The sequence below is a fragment of the Trichechus manatus genome, unplaced genomic scaffold (assembly GCF_000243295.1).
Source record: "Trichechus manatus latirostris isolate Lorelei unplaced genomic scaffold, TriManLat1.0 scaffold00049, whole genome shotgun sequence".
Classification (NCBI taxonomy): domain Eukaryota; kingdom Metazoa; phylum Chordata; class Mammalia; order Sirenia; family Trichechidae; genus Trichechus; species Trichechus manatus.
The window spans coordinates 8,839,172-8,856,074 of NW_004443985.1; the positions used below are offsets into that span (position 1 = coordinate 8,839,172).

The 16,903-nt window shown below is 45.6% G+C and overlaps 1 protein-coding gene across 4 annotated transcripts in view; it reads right to left on the reverse strand.

Moving 5' to 3' along the window:
* Positions 1-882: 882 nt before the first annotated feature.
* Positions 883-16,903, reverse strand: part of TGFBR2 (transforming growth factor beta receptor 2) — a 97,026-nt gene continuing 81,005 nt past the window's right edge. For all 4 annotated transcript variants that reach the window (XM_004377359.2, XM_004377358.2, XM_023732253.1 and 1 more), the window contains 2 exons: positions 6,582-6,709; positions 883-3,428 (listed from right to left, as the gene is read on the reverse strand). In XM_004377359.2, coding sequence (XP_004377416.1) covers positions 3,249-3,428; positions 6,582-6,709 — 308 coding nt within the window. In that variant the 3' untranslated portion in view covers positions 883-3,248. The remainder of the gene's footprint in view (positions 3,429-6,581; positions 6,710-16,903) is intronic.

Here is a 16,903-nt window from a genome sequence, read left to right on the forward strand (position 1 = left end):
GTGGTTCTCTGGTAGAATTCTTACCTTTCATGTGAGACCTGGGTTCAGTTTCCTGGACAGTGCACCTCATACACAGCCACCTGTTGGTGGAGGCCTGCGTGTTGCTACGATGCTGTACGGGTTTCCGTGGAGCTTCCAGACTAAGATGGACTAGGAAGAAAGGCCTGGTGATCTACTTCTGAAAATCAGCCAATGAAAGCCCTATGGATCACAACGATCTTATGTGCAACCAATTAGATGGCAGATTAGGTAGCATTTTGTTCATTGTGCATGGGGTCAGAGGCCAACTCGACAATGGCCAGCAGCAACAACATAAGCTTTTAGCAGCAGCCTTGGCTGTGACAATTCCTGGAGGAAGCAACCGTGGGGATGGAGGCAACTCCAGTGACCATGGGGAGAGGCTAGGATAGTGGCCGGGAGAGGCCACGTGGTCCTGCCGAGAGACTCCATGCCAGGACATGGGGATAAAGAATAGTCCACTAATAACATGTGCTTCATCTCATATTATTGTGCTGCAGTGATTGCTTTTGTCTGTCTGTCTGTTTTTAAAGAGACCTGAGACTGTCCGTTGAAGAAGAAATAAATCTGCAAATGTTTGAGAGGATTTGTCTTGTGACCTTGTCCGCATGAACGTCAAAATAACCAACGGAGGCAAATGGGCTTAGCGACCATGAACAGGAGCAGGAGGCAGGAAGCTGACCTGAGTACTTGGGCTTTATTCAATCTAATAAACATTTTATTCATATAAAAGACAAACACTGTATAGAATGAAAATAAGTGCTTGAGACATTTGATATAAAAAGAGTATATAGCATTCACATTCCTATTTTAATACATGAAGTGTTTCATAAAAGAATGAAACTTTCCCTTTATGTGTAGTAGTAAAAAAAAAAAAAAAAGGTCAGTATTTTTAGGAATTACAGAATGTTATTCCTTGGTCTTTTACCTTGAATAAGAAAACAACAACAACAACATCTTAAACAAAACAGGCCGTGGTATCATCTGACACTACATTCCAGTTTATGCTGACGATGACTCAGAAGTGATAAAGCTCTTTGAATCTTGGAAGAGCCCAGTAATGGACCAGTATTCTAGAAATCCATCACTAGAGGTCAATGAGCAACAGCTGTTGGGACGGCATCAGCAAGCCCTAAGATGCACATGGATTTTCCAGGTGCTTCCATGGGATTGCAGCCACCCTGCGCCTTACCTCTCTCAGCCCACCCCCACTGAACAGGGTGCCTGGAAGTCACATCGAATGCCAAACTTCAGGGTATCTCCTAAAACCCCCATGAAATGAGGCCTTCCAAAAAATCCAAATAGTTGTGCTGAGTTTTGCTCGCTGCCGGCCCCTCTCATATTCCTATTTGGCTGAAAATAAGTAGCTTCAAAAAACATTTTTAAAAAAGAGATTGTTGCTAGCAACATCAACATTTGTTCATGGGTTAACGAGTTTCCTATGGAGAATTAAAGCTCATTCTTTCTTCTTGTGCACGTGGACAAGTCCCTAACCGCAAATGGGACTCTCGTCTTCCACACTGAAGTTCTCGCTAGCAAATTCTGCAAAGGTTGGGAAGGTTTGCATCATGGAGGGCCTGGGAACCATAAGAAAAGCATCTTGGAGTAAAGAGCAATCAAAAAATTCTTAACATAAAAGAGACTCAAGTTAACCAGGGCCACAAAGAGGAGGTCCCCTTCAGTCCAATGAAAGGTCAACTGCAAGTCTTAAACTCAGATCAGGTCAGTGGGAGAGAATCTACATCATCTTATGTAGCCAGAGACTGCTTGGACACACATTTCTTAGAAGGCACCTTGGTTAAGGTCAGGTTTAATTCCCAGACTGGGGTGAAGGTGGGCATTGGCGAATGCCTACAGTGAGAACTGAAGCTGCTTTCTAAGTGTGTACATATCTGTGCTTTAAGAACGATGTGGACTCGAAAGAACTGGAAACCATCTGCTTTCCTCACCCAGGATTCCAATTGTTTTTTTTTTTTTTTTTTTTTTGCAAAAATTCCAAATATTTAAATAGTGGCTCAATCTTTTTAAGTGCTATGCTGGCCAAACAAAACATGTTCAGAGTGCCCAAGGAAATAGTCCTGAATGTGGCAGCATTGTGTCACGCCAATCCTTTCCACTAGGCTCACATGTGCTTGAGCGTCCAGCAGACCAGGAAAGATGGAATCCCTTGGTGTTTGCATAGAAAGTTAGAGGCTCAAACCAAGTGTGCTGAAAAATTAAACATGATGAACCTCGGGGGTGGGGGTGGGGGTGGGGGATTTGTTCCCTTTTAAGAAAGAGTGAAGGGACGGGACGTAGACTAGTGATACAGGTATTGGGGGAGACAGAAAAAAGAACGATCTCTCATTAGTAAAATGTGTGGCAAATAGAAGACAGCTTTCTAATCCCGCGGGTTGGGAAATTGATTCTGATTTTCTACAGCCTATGAAGGTAAAAAGCGGCTCTCAAAACGTTCCACATCTAGAGACAGGGCCGAGTTTCTGAGTCAGATTGAGGGAGCTACAGTGATTCACACACCAGATGTGAGGTTTGAGGCTCAAAGGAGAAGTCCGTGAGAAACAACCACACGCAGGAACCCTAGGCACGCCGGTCCCCAGACAGTGCAACAGTCTCTCACTCCACCACCAGAAGAGAACCCACTTGCAGAGAATTAGGATTTTGCAAGAGCAAGGGCAACATGGCAATAGCAGGCTCTGAGACAAGGAACCACTCTCCCTAATGCAAAGTCCCCCCTAACATCATCAGAGAACCATCGCCTGTGTGATTGTCAAGCGCTAATACTGTCGTGGGTGGCTACCTCCTCTGCTCGGTTTTAGAGCTCTCCAATAAAAGCAACTTCCTGGGAATTTTTGATCTTTTTCCTTGTCTGCTTTCAGAGTATGGCTGTGTATATAGATATAGACATATATATATATATAAAAAACATAGCTATTCCGTATTTATATACAGGCATTAATAAAGTGCAAATGTTATTGGCTATTGTAAAAATCCATCTCATTTCCTGAGGCAGTGCTAACACAGCTTATCCTATGACAAGGTCAAAAGCACAGAACGCTTCATGTCACCCGCTCCCCGCTGCGCCCAAGTCTGTGCACCCCCACAGCGTACAGGGAGGGGGTGACCCCCTTGGTTTTCCAGGAAGTATCAGTGCAGGGGCAGCTTCCTGCTGCCTCTGATCTTTGGCAAAAGGGGTGGCCCCTTTGGACTCGGTTCAGCCCACCCCGGGAAGACTATTTGGTAGTGTTCAGGGAACCATCTTCTGGAATCTTCTCCTCGGAACAGCTCCTCCCCGAGAGTCTGTCCAGGTGCTCCAGCTCACTGAAGCGCTCTGCCACGCACTGGGCCGTGAGACGGGCCTCGGGGTCGTGGTCCCAGCACTCGGTCAGCGTCTCACACACCATCTGGATGCCCTGCAGTGGGGAAGAAGCCCAAAGGGCAGTGTGAGTTGGTGGGCTCCGTGCGGGGGGGACGGGCCCTTGTTCCTGCAGTGCAGGCCAGGTGTGAAAGAGCCTGTGCATTAACAAGTGTACCTGAGTGCCCCTGGATGCCGGGCTCTCGGCTGAGAGGCAGCCCCTTCGATGTGGAAAGAGAGGCCGTGCAGGTGGCAGCTGCCCTGGAGGCCCTACTGTATCTATGTGCTCTGCTGCCATCTGATCACAAACAAAACCCAAACCAAACCCACTGCCGTCGAGTCCATTCTGACTCCTAGCGAACCTATAGGACAGAGGAGAACTGCCCCATAGGGTTTCCAAGGAGGGTGGATTCAAACTGCTGACCTTTTGGTTAGCAGCCATAGCTCTTAACCACTGCACCACCAGGGCTCTATTTGATCACAACAGGTCATAAAATGGAGAGACAGTACAAGGACCCTTCACTAGGCTTGTCAGGTCCAGCACCATCCCCAACACCTGCAGATATCCCATGAGGTGACCCCTAATACCACCTTCATACCTTTCTATTGTAACAGGGCTGAGTACCCCAGAGTAGTGTTTGGATATTAACCTGGTTTCATTTTGTAAAATCCACACATGCTCTGTGGAGTGACTTAGTAGAAGCTTCCCACAGCTGCCCAGGAGCTATGCCCCATTTCTTTCCAATAGCGTTAGGATGGGCCCCATGGAACGGTTGTCTCTGCAGGCTGGGTGTGCCTGACTCCAGGCCGTTTCCCAGCAGCCAGCCTGTTGTGGCACAAGCAGTTTGTAATCAACTGCTAACCTAAAGGTTTGTGGTTTGAACCCACCCAACGGTACTGTAGAAGGAAGGCCTGGTGATCTGCTTCCATAAAGATCATGGCCAAGAAAAGCCTATGGTGCAGTTCTACCATGGAACACATGGGGTTGCCATAAAGGCCTCATTCAAACGCCCATCCAGGAAACGCTGCTCAAGGAGGCAAAGGTCTTCTCTTCCTGCCTGAATTTTTATTTTGCATTGTAAATATTTTTGTTAGCTATTTTAAGTCTTTTTGGGAATTAGGGGTTAGATAAAGAGACCCACAGGCAGAGAGTGTGCTTCTGCCAGTTAGAGGATCAAGAAGGTGATCCCTCACCCAGGGTGGCCGAGGTGCGGCAGATAACCCCCCACACCATCCTGGAGAGCTGGTACTTCCCTACTTGCCTGCTAATACCAAGACATTTCCCGACACACCTAAGCCTCTCTCTCCCTCCCCACCCCCTGAGCTCATGACATTGAATTAATTGTATAATTCACCTAATTGACGATATTGATTGGTGGCCCTGCTAAGAGCAGAGTGTTATTGTTGGTACACAAGTAACATTTATTTTATTCTGGCACTGTAATTACAGGCAGTAGATTAAATTAAATATTAAGCATTAACTTAAAATCAATAGGGTGACAAATCTCATTAAGAGAAAAAAATGTACTATGTAAATTCTCTCCAGAACTTTATCATCATGAATAATGGCTTCATTACAAGAACTGTATAGCAGAGGTGTCTCAAATGGAGTCTGAAAGAAACGTAACGCTAGCAGCTTCTCATTGCGGAGTTAACACCACACAGCGTGATGTTTTCGGAGTCAAAGGGGCTTTGCCCGACATCCTGGGGGAAGCCCTTGGCCCCCACAGCCAGGGTTACTCTCTCCCCGCACTGTATTCGGGTCTGTCTGCTGAAGTGGCTCTCAGCCAGCACTGGCAAAGACTTAGCTTCCTGCTCTCTCTTCCCAATTGCACCTGATCTGTTGTTGCTGTTTCTTATCTGAAGTTGCCTTGCCCTTAGAAAAACCTATGACTTAGCCCCAGTCTTCACTGGATGAGGGAATTCATCCAAAAGAGGCAATAAAAGGTTTTGTCAGTAAGAAAGGGGTACACTTATTCTCTCTCGTTCTTCACTGACAGCTCTTTCCTGGGCGTGACAGATATACAGGCAGTTCTCTCCTCATATCCTGACTACAGTTTTCTCCTTTTTCTCTGACCACTGAACTCATCAAAATGCTCCCAAACAAAGAATTTGGGTAGGCCACCCTCTGAATCTAGAACCACTGCGCTGCTATGGACCACCTTAGCTGCCATTTCCTGGAAAGCAAAATAATAAGAAGTCATTAGGATATTCCCCCACCACCCATCTGTTCGTTTGTCGTGCTGTGGTGGCTTGCGTGTTGCTATGTTGCTGGAAGCTATGCCACCAGTCTTTCAAATACCAGCAGAGTTACCCATGGTGGACAGATTTCAGCAGAGCTTCCAGACAAGACAGACTAGGAAGAATGGGCTGGTGATCTATTTCTGAAAATGAGCCAATGAAAACCCTATGGAGCACAAGAGAATATTGCCTGATACAGTGCTGAAAGATGAGGCCCTAGGTTGGAAAGCACTGAAAATACTCAGTGGCCACAACAACGGGCTCGAGCACACCAACAATCGTGATGATGGCACAGGACCCAGCAACATTTCTTTCTGTTGTACACAAGGTCACCACGCGTGGCAGCCAACTCGCTCGCAGCTAAGAACAAGCCGTTCTCAACGGACAGGTCTCAAAATTTGTTCGCTTGCATTTCCCTCTTCTCCTTTGCTCTCCCTCATTCCAGAGCAGTGAGCCGCCTCCTCCTTCCCATACGTGCTCATGCAAGCTTCTTCCACTCTGTGTGCACGGCCTGCCCACGCTTCTATGTGACCTGTGCACCCTGTACTCACTCCTCTGTCCAGCTGCCTAACAAACCTTGCTTATTTCCCAATCTGCTAAGTATTTCCTTCCGGAGCTGGAGATTCCCAGAATAAGGCGTTTGGAATCCAGAAGGCAATAAAACATAAATTCCCTATGCAAATGAGTGAGGGTGACAGGAGAGGTTGCAAACAAGACATGTTAGCCCAGAACTGAGGTGGCTTGGAAACCGTGACAAATGCCTTTCAAAAGATTCTCCGTGAGCTCTCTTTGAACACTGTACCAGGGTCATCTCAGTTTAACTACATTTTCTTTATAAGCAAAATTTAACAGGGTCAGAAAAGACACAGGAATCAGCCCTCAGACATAAGCCGATGTCCCAGAATCCTCCCCTACCTAAGAGGCTATTTCAGGTGAATCTTATTCTTCAATCAGAACAGTCACTCCTTACCTGATGGTTGAGCCAGGAGCTAGGAATTTCTGGTCGTCCTCGATCTCGCAACACATTGTCCTTCATGCTTTCGACACACGGATGCTCCCGCACCTTGGACCCAAACGGAGGCTCGTAATCTTTCACTTCTGTTAAGAAAGAAGGCAAACGTAGAGCCATTGGTGGAAAAGAGCATGCGGAGATGGCAGGAGGGTGCTATGAGAACTGTGAATCCAAACACACCTAGGATTACGCTAAGAGCAACTTTTAACAGCAGTCCATTAAAAAGAGAAGGAAGGAGTGGTTATGGAAGCAGTTTGGGGAACATTCGATAAATGATTACTGAGTGCTTGCTATGTGCTAGGTATGGTGCCAGCAGGGGAGGCTAGAGGAAAGAAAAAGATGGTCAAGGTCACAGAGCTTACGTCTTAATGCACGTGTTCTCTATGGGGTGATAGTGCCCCCAAACCCGTTGCTGTTGATTCCAACTCATAGCAACCCTATAGGACAGAGTAGAACTGCCCCATAGGGTTTCCAAGCAGCGGCTGGTAGATTCAAACTACTGACCTTTTGGTTAACAGCTGAGCTCTTAACCACTGCACCACCAGGGCTCCTGATATTGCCCCCAGGGAGACAAAAATTGGTTTTTGGGGAGGCAAAATAAATCTTAGATATCAGAATGATTTGTGGCCCTCCAAAGGGCCACACAACATAAACAGATTTAACATGTGGTATAAAAAAATGGCACAGTGGTTAAGAGCTATGGCTGCTACCCAGAAGGTCAGCAGTTTGAATCCACCAGCTGCTCCTTGGAAACCTATAGGGTTGCTGTCCTATGGAGTTGCTGTAAGTTGGAATTAACTCCACAGCAACGAGTTTGATTTTTTTTTTTTGGTATTAAAATTTCATTAAGAGAGGGCAGTGACTGGGGGAAAAAGTCTACAAAGGCTCATTAGGATAGAATCATGGAAAAAAATGCTGAGAAACACTATTTTGTGGAATGACAGAGGGGACAGGTTAACTATAACATCAACAAACAAAATTTTAAAGATAATTTCTCTTCAGTGATACATGCTATAAAGAAAATAATAGATGATGTAACCCTTCACTAGGGTCTCAGGTCTCAACTCAGAGGTCAAATCACCATAGAAACTTACTCGAATCTCCTCCAAGCCTTCCATGGTTCAGCGTTCTGGGGGAAGTTCTATTTTAGCACTTAGCATTTTCTAACATAATTTCCTGTTGATTTGTCTCCCCCAAATAGACTGTGAGCACTTGAGGGCAGGATCAGAGTCCCTTTCTCATCCTTGTATCCCCAGCACCTATGACAGGGCCACTTAGTATTCATTATTTAATGAATGAGTGAATGAATGAATGAGTGACTCTTAGATCATGTCCAAAGTGGCAGTGCACAGGCTCTGTGTAAATATTAAAACAACACACTCATCTGAGTGGGTGGACAATAAACAATTAGTACAACACAGGACAGACTGAAGGACAGAAAACTCTCAAGGACTCAAACATGGATGAGCCGAGAGAGGGGAGAAGGGGTTGGATTCAATATTTTTCTCCAAAGTAAGTAGGATCTTTGATCATTGGCTGTATAATAATCTCGTTTAATGAGTAAAACTTTCAATAATCTGCCCTTCGCAGACTAAGAATTAAAGACGCTTTCAAAGTAAAATGATACTGTGGAAAGGGATGGCTTATCCCTGTGTGTGTCTGTGTATGTTTTTCCCTTTCCAGAACCTTATTTGCATATCTATCTTCTTCAGCCTTGCTCAAATAGAAGGACTGCCAGGGTATTTTCTCTGTGTTCATTTTCGGCCTTAAACGCGCTTGGTACTGAATCCATGCTCTACTGTGGCAAGATCTGAATTTGGTTTGCATAATATGTATGTCTTATTTCTTTCTTCCATTTCCCTGTCTTTCACCAGACTGCAAGTTCCCAAAGGCCCAAGGCAGAGGCTGAGTTTTATGTCTTTAAATACCCTGTTCAGAGCCTAAAACTGTGACCTATACATAGCAGGCATTCAAGAAATATAAGTTGGGTTGAATTCGGGGAAAATCAGAGAACTGGGAATCAGAGCTGGTTCCCAGTAACGGTCCACTCTGACCTACATCTTCTCTCTGATTAAATAAAGGAGCTGAACTGAATGACCTCCATTTTCCCTTCCTAATTTATCTTGTAATCCCATCCGATCAAATAATATTATGCCCTCATTGTGACATGCCTTGAGGCATGTATAATATAAAATAATAGGAGAGGATATGCATATGATATAATATGAAGTGTTCCTTAGATAATGTACCAGTCCACTGACCCTCCATTTCCAGCCTTTTGGCTGCGGTAACAGATGCGGTTGATGCCCTGTTAAATCCTTGTTACTGAGGCAGGTGCACCTGTCCCCAGCTGCTGCAGGTGTTGGGAACTAAGGGCTCGTACCTCCACCCTTCTCTGGAGGACTGTCCCTGGCTGATGGGGGTTGCTTAGCCTGGAGATTCCAGGAACATGGCCGCCTGCAGCCAATGACTGATGACCGTGGAGTTTAATTCTCTAGCCCCTTTGCCTCTGGGTGGGATCGCTCTGGTACAATCCACGCTCCAGAGCTCCTTCTTCCAGATTCTGCTTCTAGCGAAGCTGGCCTGAGACAGCAGCCGGGAAGTGCTCTCCCCTTTCTCTCCAGGTGTCCCCCTCAGCTAAACTGCACCATCTAACCTTGGTTGCAGAAGAGGCCCTGAGGAGGCCCTGATCTAGCCTCTTCTTGAGAAGCTGAAAGTACTAAACCATCAGCTAACACAATGTTCAGAATGTTTTAAAAATAGGATCACAATCAAGAGAGGGAAATGCCGGGATCGGAATCAATCCCAGGTATCCGTCTCATTGCCGATATTCCTTGAGAACAAAGAAAAAGTCTCTGTAGTTGAGATTACAACCCAGGCCCAATTTATTTCAGTGCAAGTCCTAATCTTCAAGGTCACGCTCAGCATTTAATTTTATAATTTCTGTGTGGACCAAAGCAGGTTTGCATGGGGAGAAGGGGGGTGGGTGTGTCAAGGGAGGGTTAGGACCGATTGCCACCAGGCATCAGGAATGGGGGTATTTTGTGGTTAAAGAGAAAACAATGAAGGTTTCTGTAGAAAAGAAGACAAAGGTTATCATCCTTCCCCAAAGCAAAGAGGGCACTAACTGGGTTACTTCCTGCTTTTCCTAAAACCCTGGCAAGTTAGGAGATTCCAGTATTCTCAAGGGATATGAGGCCTGTTTCTGACTTTGACTGGTGGGAGATTTTATATGGAAGGGAGGTCAAAGGTAGTCTGAGGGAGGCTGGCGAAGGGGCTGACTCCCTGAGCCATACAGGAAGGATCTATGAAGTCTTCTGCTCCTCCTCGGTCTAAGGTGTACATGACTGGGATGATCCTTATTTGACCCAAACTTGCAAATTCCAATTGCTAAACGTTCATGCCTTAATATTAAAGCAGTCTTTCAGATTAGGAGTGGGGATGGAGATTTGAAGTGTATGCATGTTTTAAACTGACATTTCTTCAACTCCTGGGTAATGTCACATATATATTATATATGCATTATTTATATAATATATAGTTTCCAAAACAACTGAACACACTTTTGCATTATTTTTATTACAGGTTTTTGCAATTTCCCCTTCTTTGCCCTTCTCCTTCATTTTGAACATCCTACTCCTACTCATATCTTTTTAAATCATGCCTTGTATTGCATATAAAGGAGTCCCTGGGTGGTGCAAATGGTTAAGTGCTCGACTGCTAACCAAAAGGTCAGAGGTTTGAATCTACCCAGAGGTGCCTTGGAAGACAGGCCTGGTGGTCTGCTTCTGAAAGGTCCAAAACCAAAAACCCAACTCGTTGCCGTCAAGTTGATTCCGACTCATAGCGACCCCTATGGAGCAGTTCTACTCCGCACACACGGGGTTGCCAAGAGTCAGAATTGACTCGGATGACAGCTAGTTTTCTCGTTTTCACTGTGTCTAAAGGTGAGTTCATGCCTGGAAGTTTGTATCCATTAGCCTCTCAGTCACAGCTGAGTCTCGGCTTTGATATTTGATTGGGACAATGATAAAGGACCAACAAGAGGCTGCGTTGCTTTTTACTTTCTCACTCTTCTTGGCCATTATGGCCATTCCTTTCTCTGGGCCTCCATCAGGACTTGGAGGATGGCCATTTCTAGACAGTATACTGGAAGCCCTTACCTACTGGAGGCCACTTCCTAATGGTTCCTCAGTTCTTCTAACAGTCCTCAGAACACCATGGACATTTGCTTTGACTCAGCAGAAAAAGAGGGCACACACATCGGGTGGAGCTGAGCCTGGGACAGGACGTAAGAGGCCAAGAAGTACCCTGCCAGCAAGGTGGGGATGGATGGTTCTTCCCAGGATGAGACCTCAGGTACCTAAACCCCAACAGTCCTGGGGAGGTGAGCAGAGCTGGTGACTGGCAAAAAATTGATGGCTGAGAGCTTTGCATGCTTCAGCTTTCTCCCCATGGATGCAAAAATGTAGAGGCTGAGATGCTTATGGCACTTTGACAAAATTGCTCACTCCAAACAGCATATCTTTACCCTATCTATTTTTCATGGAGGTTGAAATATTTTCATTTTAGAAAAGGCATGTAATTAAAAATATGAAATTTCAAAGTATATTTGTATAGAGAAAAGAAAATCACTCCCCTACCCCTACTTCCACAAAAGTGGTTTAGGTGGAACAGTGGGATTAAAGGTAATTTAAACTTTCCCCTTACATTTATAAACAGGTGCTTCTCAACCTACTTTTTATAAAAGACCAGGGTTTCCCCCCCCCCTTCCCCTTAATCCACCAGGGACTGAGTCTCTGGTAAAACACAGGGGAAATGAGTTACAAGAAAAATGAAATCCCGCGTGGGCGCTGTGGCACGTCCAACTGCTAAGGAAGTTTCTAAACACCTACTCTCACTTTCTGTACATCAGCTCACAAATCTGGAACAGAGTTTGAGGAATAGCACCGGTCTGCAAACCCCACTTGAAGCAATGTCGGTCTACGTGTTTTGCCAAGAACATGAATTGCATTTTGACAGAGGAAAGAGAATACAAGTTATTAAACAGATTGTAAGGGTTTCACATGAGTCAGACGGAGAGTGTTGAAGGAAAGTCTTCAGCGAAGTGATCTAACACCTTCATTTTACAGTCGAGAAAGCTGAGGCCCAAGGAGTGCACCGGATTCCCGAAAGACCGTTCAGAACTGCACATTGTATCGCTCTTACTCTGACGAAACTGCTTTGCCTTTTTAGGACGCTTTCACGCCTTCTCCCCACCAAACGTTTCTGTGGTTTCTGTGAGCTTGTTCTCCCCCACCCAGAGGAGGCACAATAGGGACAGTCCTCAGTGCAAACATGCCCATCGTGGGCCCCATTCAGTCAGACGTTTCCTTCCCGGCCTTGGCTAGATTCCCCCCACCTTAGGATCCAAGAAAGAGGGAGCCTGTAGGCCTGCTGGCTGTTACATGGTTTATAATTTCTCAACAAACTATTCAAAAAACCACTGCTTCGTTAAGAAGAGCAGTTACAATCACTCCTCCTTAAATGCTATTATTTTCCAACATGGGATTTGGGAGAGTAGGTGGGAACGGTGGTGGTGGAGGTGGGGAAAGAATGAGACTATGTCAGACTCAGCCAAGGCTGGCAGTAGAGGTAAAGGAGTGTTTTCTAGACTTCCTCTTTCGTGCGTTTGATCAAATGACAGTTAGCCTCAGGCCTCCCTAATGAGAAGAACTACAGAAAAAGCAAGTTAAGGGGTGAGTGGGATTAGTCCAGGCAGAGTCCAGAAAGAACGCGGCACCTGGCTAACTGATAATAAGAATCTTTTTTAAAAAATTTGGAAATGCTGCTCAGGAAAACCAAAGCGCTCAGAGAGTTAGACTATGTTTAGCACTTAAAAAAAGTTCTAAAAATACGCACCAGAAGTTAGGGTATGATTAGTTGTCCCCTCCCTGCCCAGTTCCATCATAATTCGAAAAAAAGATTGAGAAAAGTGACTTCAACACTTTGCATCTCAGTTTCCACATCCTCAAAATGAGAAGAGTCACATCTGCTCTCCTTCGTCATTACTCAGTTTAATACTGCAGGACAGGCCACACATCCATCTGCGTTTACACTTTTCATGCCTGCTGGCCCGCCTCCAAGTGGGGCAGGCGGAGAGTGCTGGGAATTAACCCGCCCAGCTTGCCCCAGCCAGGGACTGAGTCTGTGGTAAAACACAGGGGAAATGAGTTTAGAAGACAGATGAAATCTCACTATAGGAAGAAGAACGGGGCCTCCGGATTGGAGGAAGACTCAGTAACAACCTGTGATACGCAGATGACACAACCTTGCTTGATGAAAGCAAAGAGGACTTGAAGCACTTACTGATGAAGACCAAAGACCACAGGCTTCAGGATGGATGACACCTCAACCGAAAGAAAACAAAAATCCTCACAACGGGACCAATAAGAAACATCATGATAAACAGAGAAAATACTGAAGCTGTCAAGAAGTTCATTTTACTTGGATCCATAATCAGCACCCATGGAAGCAGCACTCAAGAAATCAAAGGACACACTGCATGGGGCAAATCTGCTGCAAAAGACCCCTTTCAAACGTTTAAAAGCAAAGATGTCACTCTAAGGACTCGGGTGTGCCTGACCCCCTGCCCCAAGCTGTGGTATTTTCAATCGCCTCATATGCATGGGAAAGCTGGACAATGCACAAGGAAGACCTAAGAAGAACTGACGCCTTTGAATTATGGTGTTGGCAAAGAATACTGACTATACCACGGACTGCCAGAACAAACAGATCTTTCTTGGAAGTACAGCCAGAGTGCTCCTTAGAAGTGAGGATGGTAAGACTTTGTCTCACATACTTTGGACGTGTTATCAGGAGGGACGAGTCCCTGGAGAAGGACATCATGCTTGGTAAAAGTAGAGGGTCAGAGAAAAAGAGGAAGACCCTCAACGAGATGGGTTGACACAGTGGCTGCCACAATGGGCTCAAGCACAGCAACGATTGTGAGGATGGCGCAGGACCGGGCGGTGTTTCGTTCTGTTGTCCGTAGGGTCGCCACGAGTCGGAAAGGACTCACAGCAACTAACAACAACAATAACACCTTGCCCCTCGGAGTAGCCCTCAACCAAGGACTGGTGGCAGCTGGAAGATAAACACCCCAGTGTCCCCACACACAGGTGATGTGACACTGAGCTGCGTGTTCTATAACAGGTGTGTGTAGACGCTGCACCCAGAGTTCCCGAGCAGGATTATGCTCCTGTTGCCTCGGGTGGTAACTAGTTTGATACCATGCCATTTGTTGGCTTCCTTCCCTTTCCTGACTCGATTCCCCACTCTCTTACTGGCATTTCCTGGGATCTCTTCCCAAATAAACTACTTACACCCAAATTCTTGTTCCAGGGTCTGGGGCACCCAACCTAAGACACACGCCCACCTAGCAGCTACTTAATTAAACCCCGTCTCCATCTCGCCCTCCCAGACTGCTTCCCAAACAGGGCACACAGAGGCCGAACACCACAGTATTTCCTTGAGGGCCTCAAACAACATCTTTTCTCAAGAAAGTCTTTATTTCACTGCTTGGGAACAAGTTTTTCTTCTTCCCAGCTCCCCTCCCCCCTTCCCTGCCTTGCAGTCTTTTCACTGAAGGAAGCCGCAGATAACTCCAGGGCCCTTGCAGCTTCTTTTAATTTCTCTCAGGAGGCTCTTCAGAGAAATGACGCTTGCCTCTCTCTTCCTAGTTGTGCCACACTCGGAGAGCAAGTCTCCGGGACAGTTAACGCCATTCCTCTGGAAGGCGGCATCTGGTACACAGCTGTTGTTTTGATTAGAGTCCCAACTTCACAGTGCAGCAAAGTTGCTGACAGTTTTCCTCAAAGCAGTACCCCTGAGTTTTTATATCAGCCTTCCAAATCAGACTCGTAGTGCTTCGTTCCTGGTTTCTCCTCAGGCCTTCTCTCCTAACCCCTACGTTTTTGTTTTTGTTTCTTTTTTCCCTCTCTCTCTCTTTTCTTTATGGTTCAGTTGCACTTTCTGTCCGTCTCACAAGAATGCCGCAAGCTGACAGCACACTCGCTAAGGAGCCATTCTTGGGGTTCTCTTACTTCTGCTAAATACTCGCCCAGTTGGCTGCTCGGTGTCAGCCTCTATTCAAAGGTCTAAATGGTGAGGGATTTGGATGTCGGTTTGCTTGTGGGCCAGTTTTGGCTGCGGATGACGCAAATATTGTGCCTGCTGTGTTCCTTGAAGGGGGCCCTGAAAGAGACCCCGCCTTCATCCGCCTCCCACACAGCACAGAAACACTTGCAGGAACACCAAACAGACCGAATGCCTGGGGACAGAGATTTCTTTGTAAAAGAGAACCAATCTCTGGGCCTGTCCTTGCTGAATGGTCATTTCATTACTTTTCCCCGGTTTTATAAAACAGTAACAGAGCAATCACATCCTTCTAACTTGTTCCCTCTTCAAACCACTCCGAAAAGCCTGTTTTCTTGGCTCTTCAGATGAGCAAAGGGTCTGAAATAACATTCTCTGTCATTACATATCCCCTAGCCCTGTTTGGAGTCCCTGGGCGTGCAAACGGTTAACAGGTTCGGCTGCTAAGCAAAAGGTTAGAGGTTCAAGTCCACCCAGAGGCACACTGCAAGAAAGGCCTGGCAATGTACTCCTGAAAAATCAGCCACTGAAAATGCCATGGAGCACAGTTCTACTCTGACACTCATGAGTTGGAATCAACTTGATGGCAACTGGTCTTAACCCTGTCTTATTTTTCTTTCTAAAATTATCACACTTGCCCCCTGACATTATATATCTATTTTTTCATTACCTGTATTTCTACAATAGTAGCTCCTCATTAGAACCCCTGTCCCTTGGAGACAGGGACTATTTCGTTCGCTGCTGCACCCTCAGCATTTTGAACAATGCCTGCCACACAACAGGTACTCAATAAATATTTGTTGAGTGAAGGATTGACTGACTGACTGAATGAATGTACCTTTGGTGACTAAGTGGGTTACTTCAGACTTCAAGGCACTGATGCTGTGACTGAGTCTGTTAGCAGGGATTCACCTAGACAGAGAAGTCCATAAAAGGAGACATTTCAAAGTGACGCCATCACTGAATTGTGCTCAAGTGTGTGACTGTCTTACCAGATACTTCTAGAATGGCTTTGATGTGAGTCAACACCCAGGATGCACAGAGTTGCACTGACTACCCCATCCATAATAAGGGTAATCTAGCTGCTATTTATTAATAAATAAATGTTCTCCATTAGTCAGCCAACACTGCACGAGGATGGTTAGGGGCCACGGGCTGTGGAGTCAGGCAATGCTTTGATTCCTGGCTCTACAACTTTCCCATTAACCTAAGCCTCGGTCTTCTCATCTGTAAAATGAGGCTAATAACCATACATACTTCAAAGAGTTCTCAGTAGATTAAATGAGGTGATCCATGAAGCAAGTGCTCAACCAATGGTGGCTACTATTCCTTGGGACTTTCTTCATCTGGATTAAACCCACTTCCATCAAAAAGCCTCTCCCTTTTTGACCACTCTATTTAATTACTGGAGCCCTGGTGGCGCAGTGGTTAAGAGTTTGGCTGCTAACTAAAAGGTTGGCAGTCCAAATCCACCAGCCGCTCCTTGGAAACCCTATGGGGGCAGTTCTACTCTGTCCTATAGGGTTGTTATGAGTTGGAATCGACTCAGCGGCAACGGGTTTGGTTCTTTGGTTTATAACGTAGAATGAGAGCATCGTGTGAAGATAAGCCCAGATGCGCAAGCAGGGGCTGGCCTCACCATCCACGCGAAGAGTCTGGGCTTAGCCATAAGTATGGAATGAAGTCAGTTATAGGCAGGGGAGCTGGAATTTCACATTCTCCTGGGAGACAGCCTTCTAATGCTTAGTATTCTATTTCATTCGGCTAGATGTTCTGTTCCTCCCGATAAATTGGATGGAATATGAGTTGACTGTGTTGTAAAATAAAATACTGATCTATCATTCATCATGAAAAGGTAAGCATATTCCACATTTCCTTTTTTGAAATGAGACCATCAACAAGAGTGATTACATATGTTGTATTTCAAGTTACAAAAAGCTTAAGGAAAGTCCTCTTACATTTCACCTTCTCTTAAAAAAAAAAAAAAAAAGTTGCCATTGAGTTGATTCCAACTAATATCGACCCTACAGGACAGCAGAACTGCCTCATGGGGATTCCAAAGAGTGGCTGGTGGATTTGAACTGCTGATCTTTTGGTTAGCAGTTGAGCTCTTAACTCTCCTTTCTTAAAAAAAAAAAAAAAAA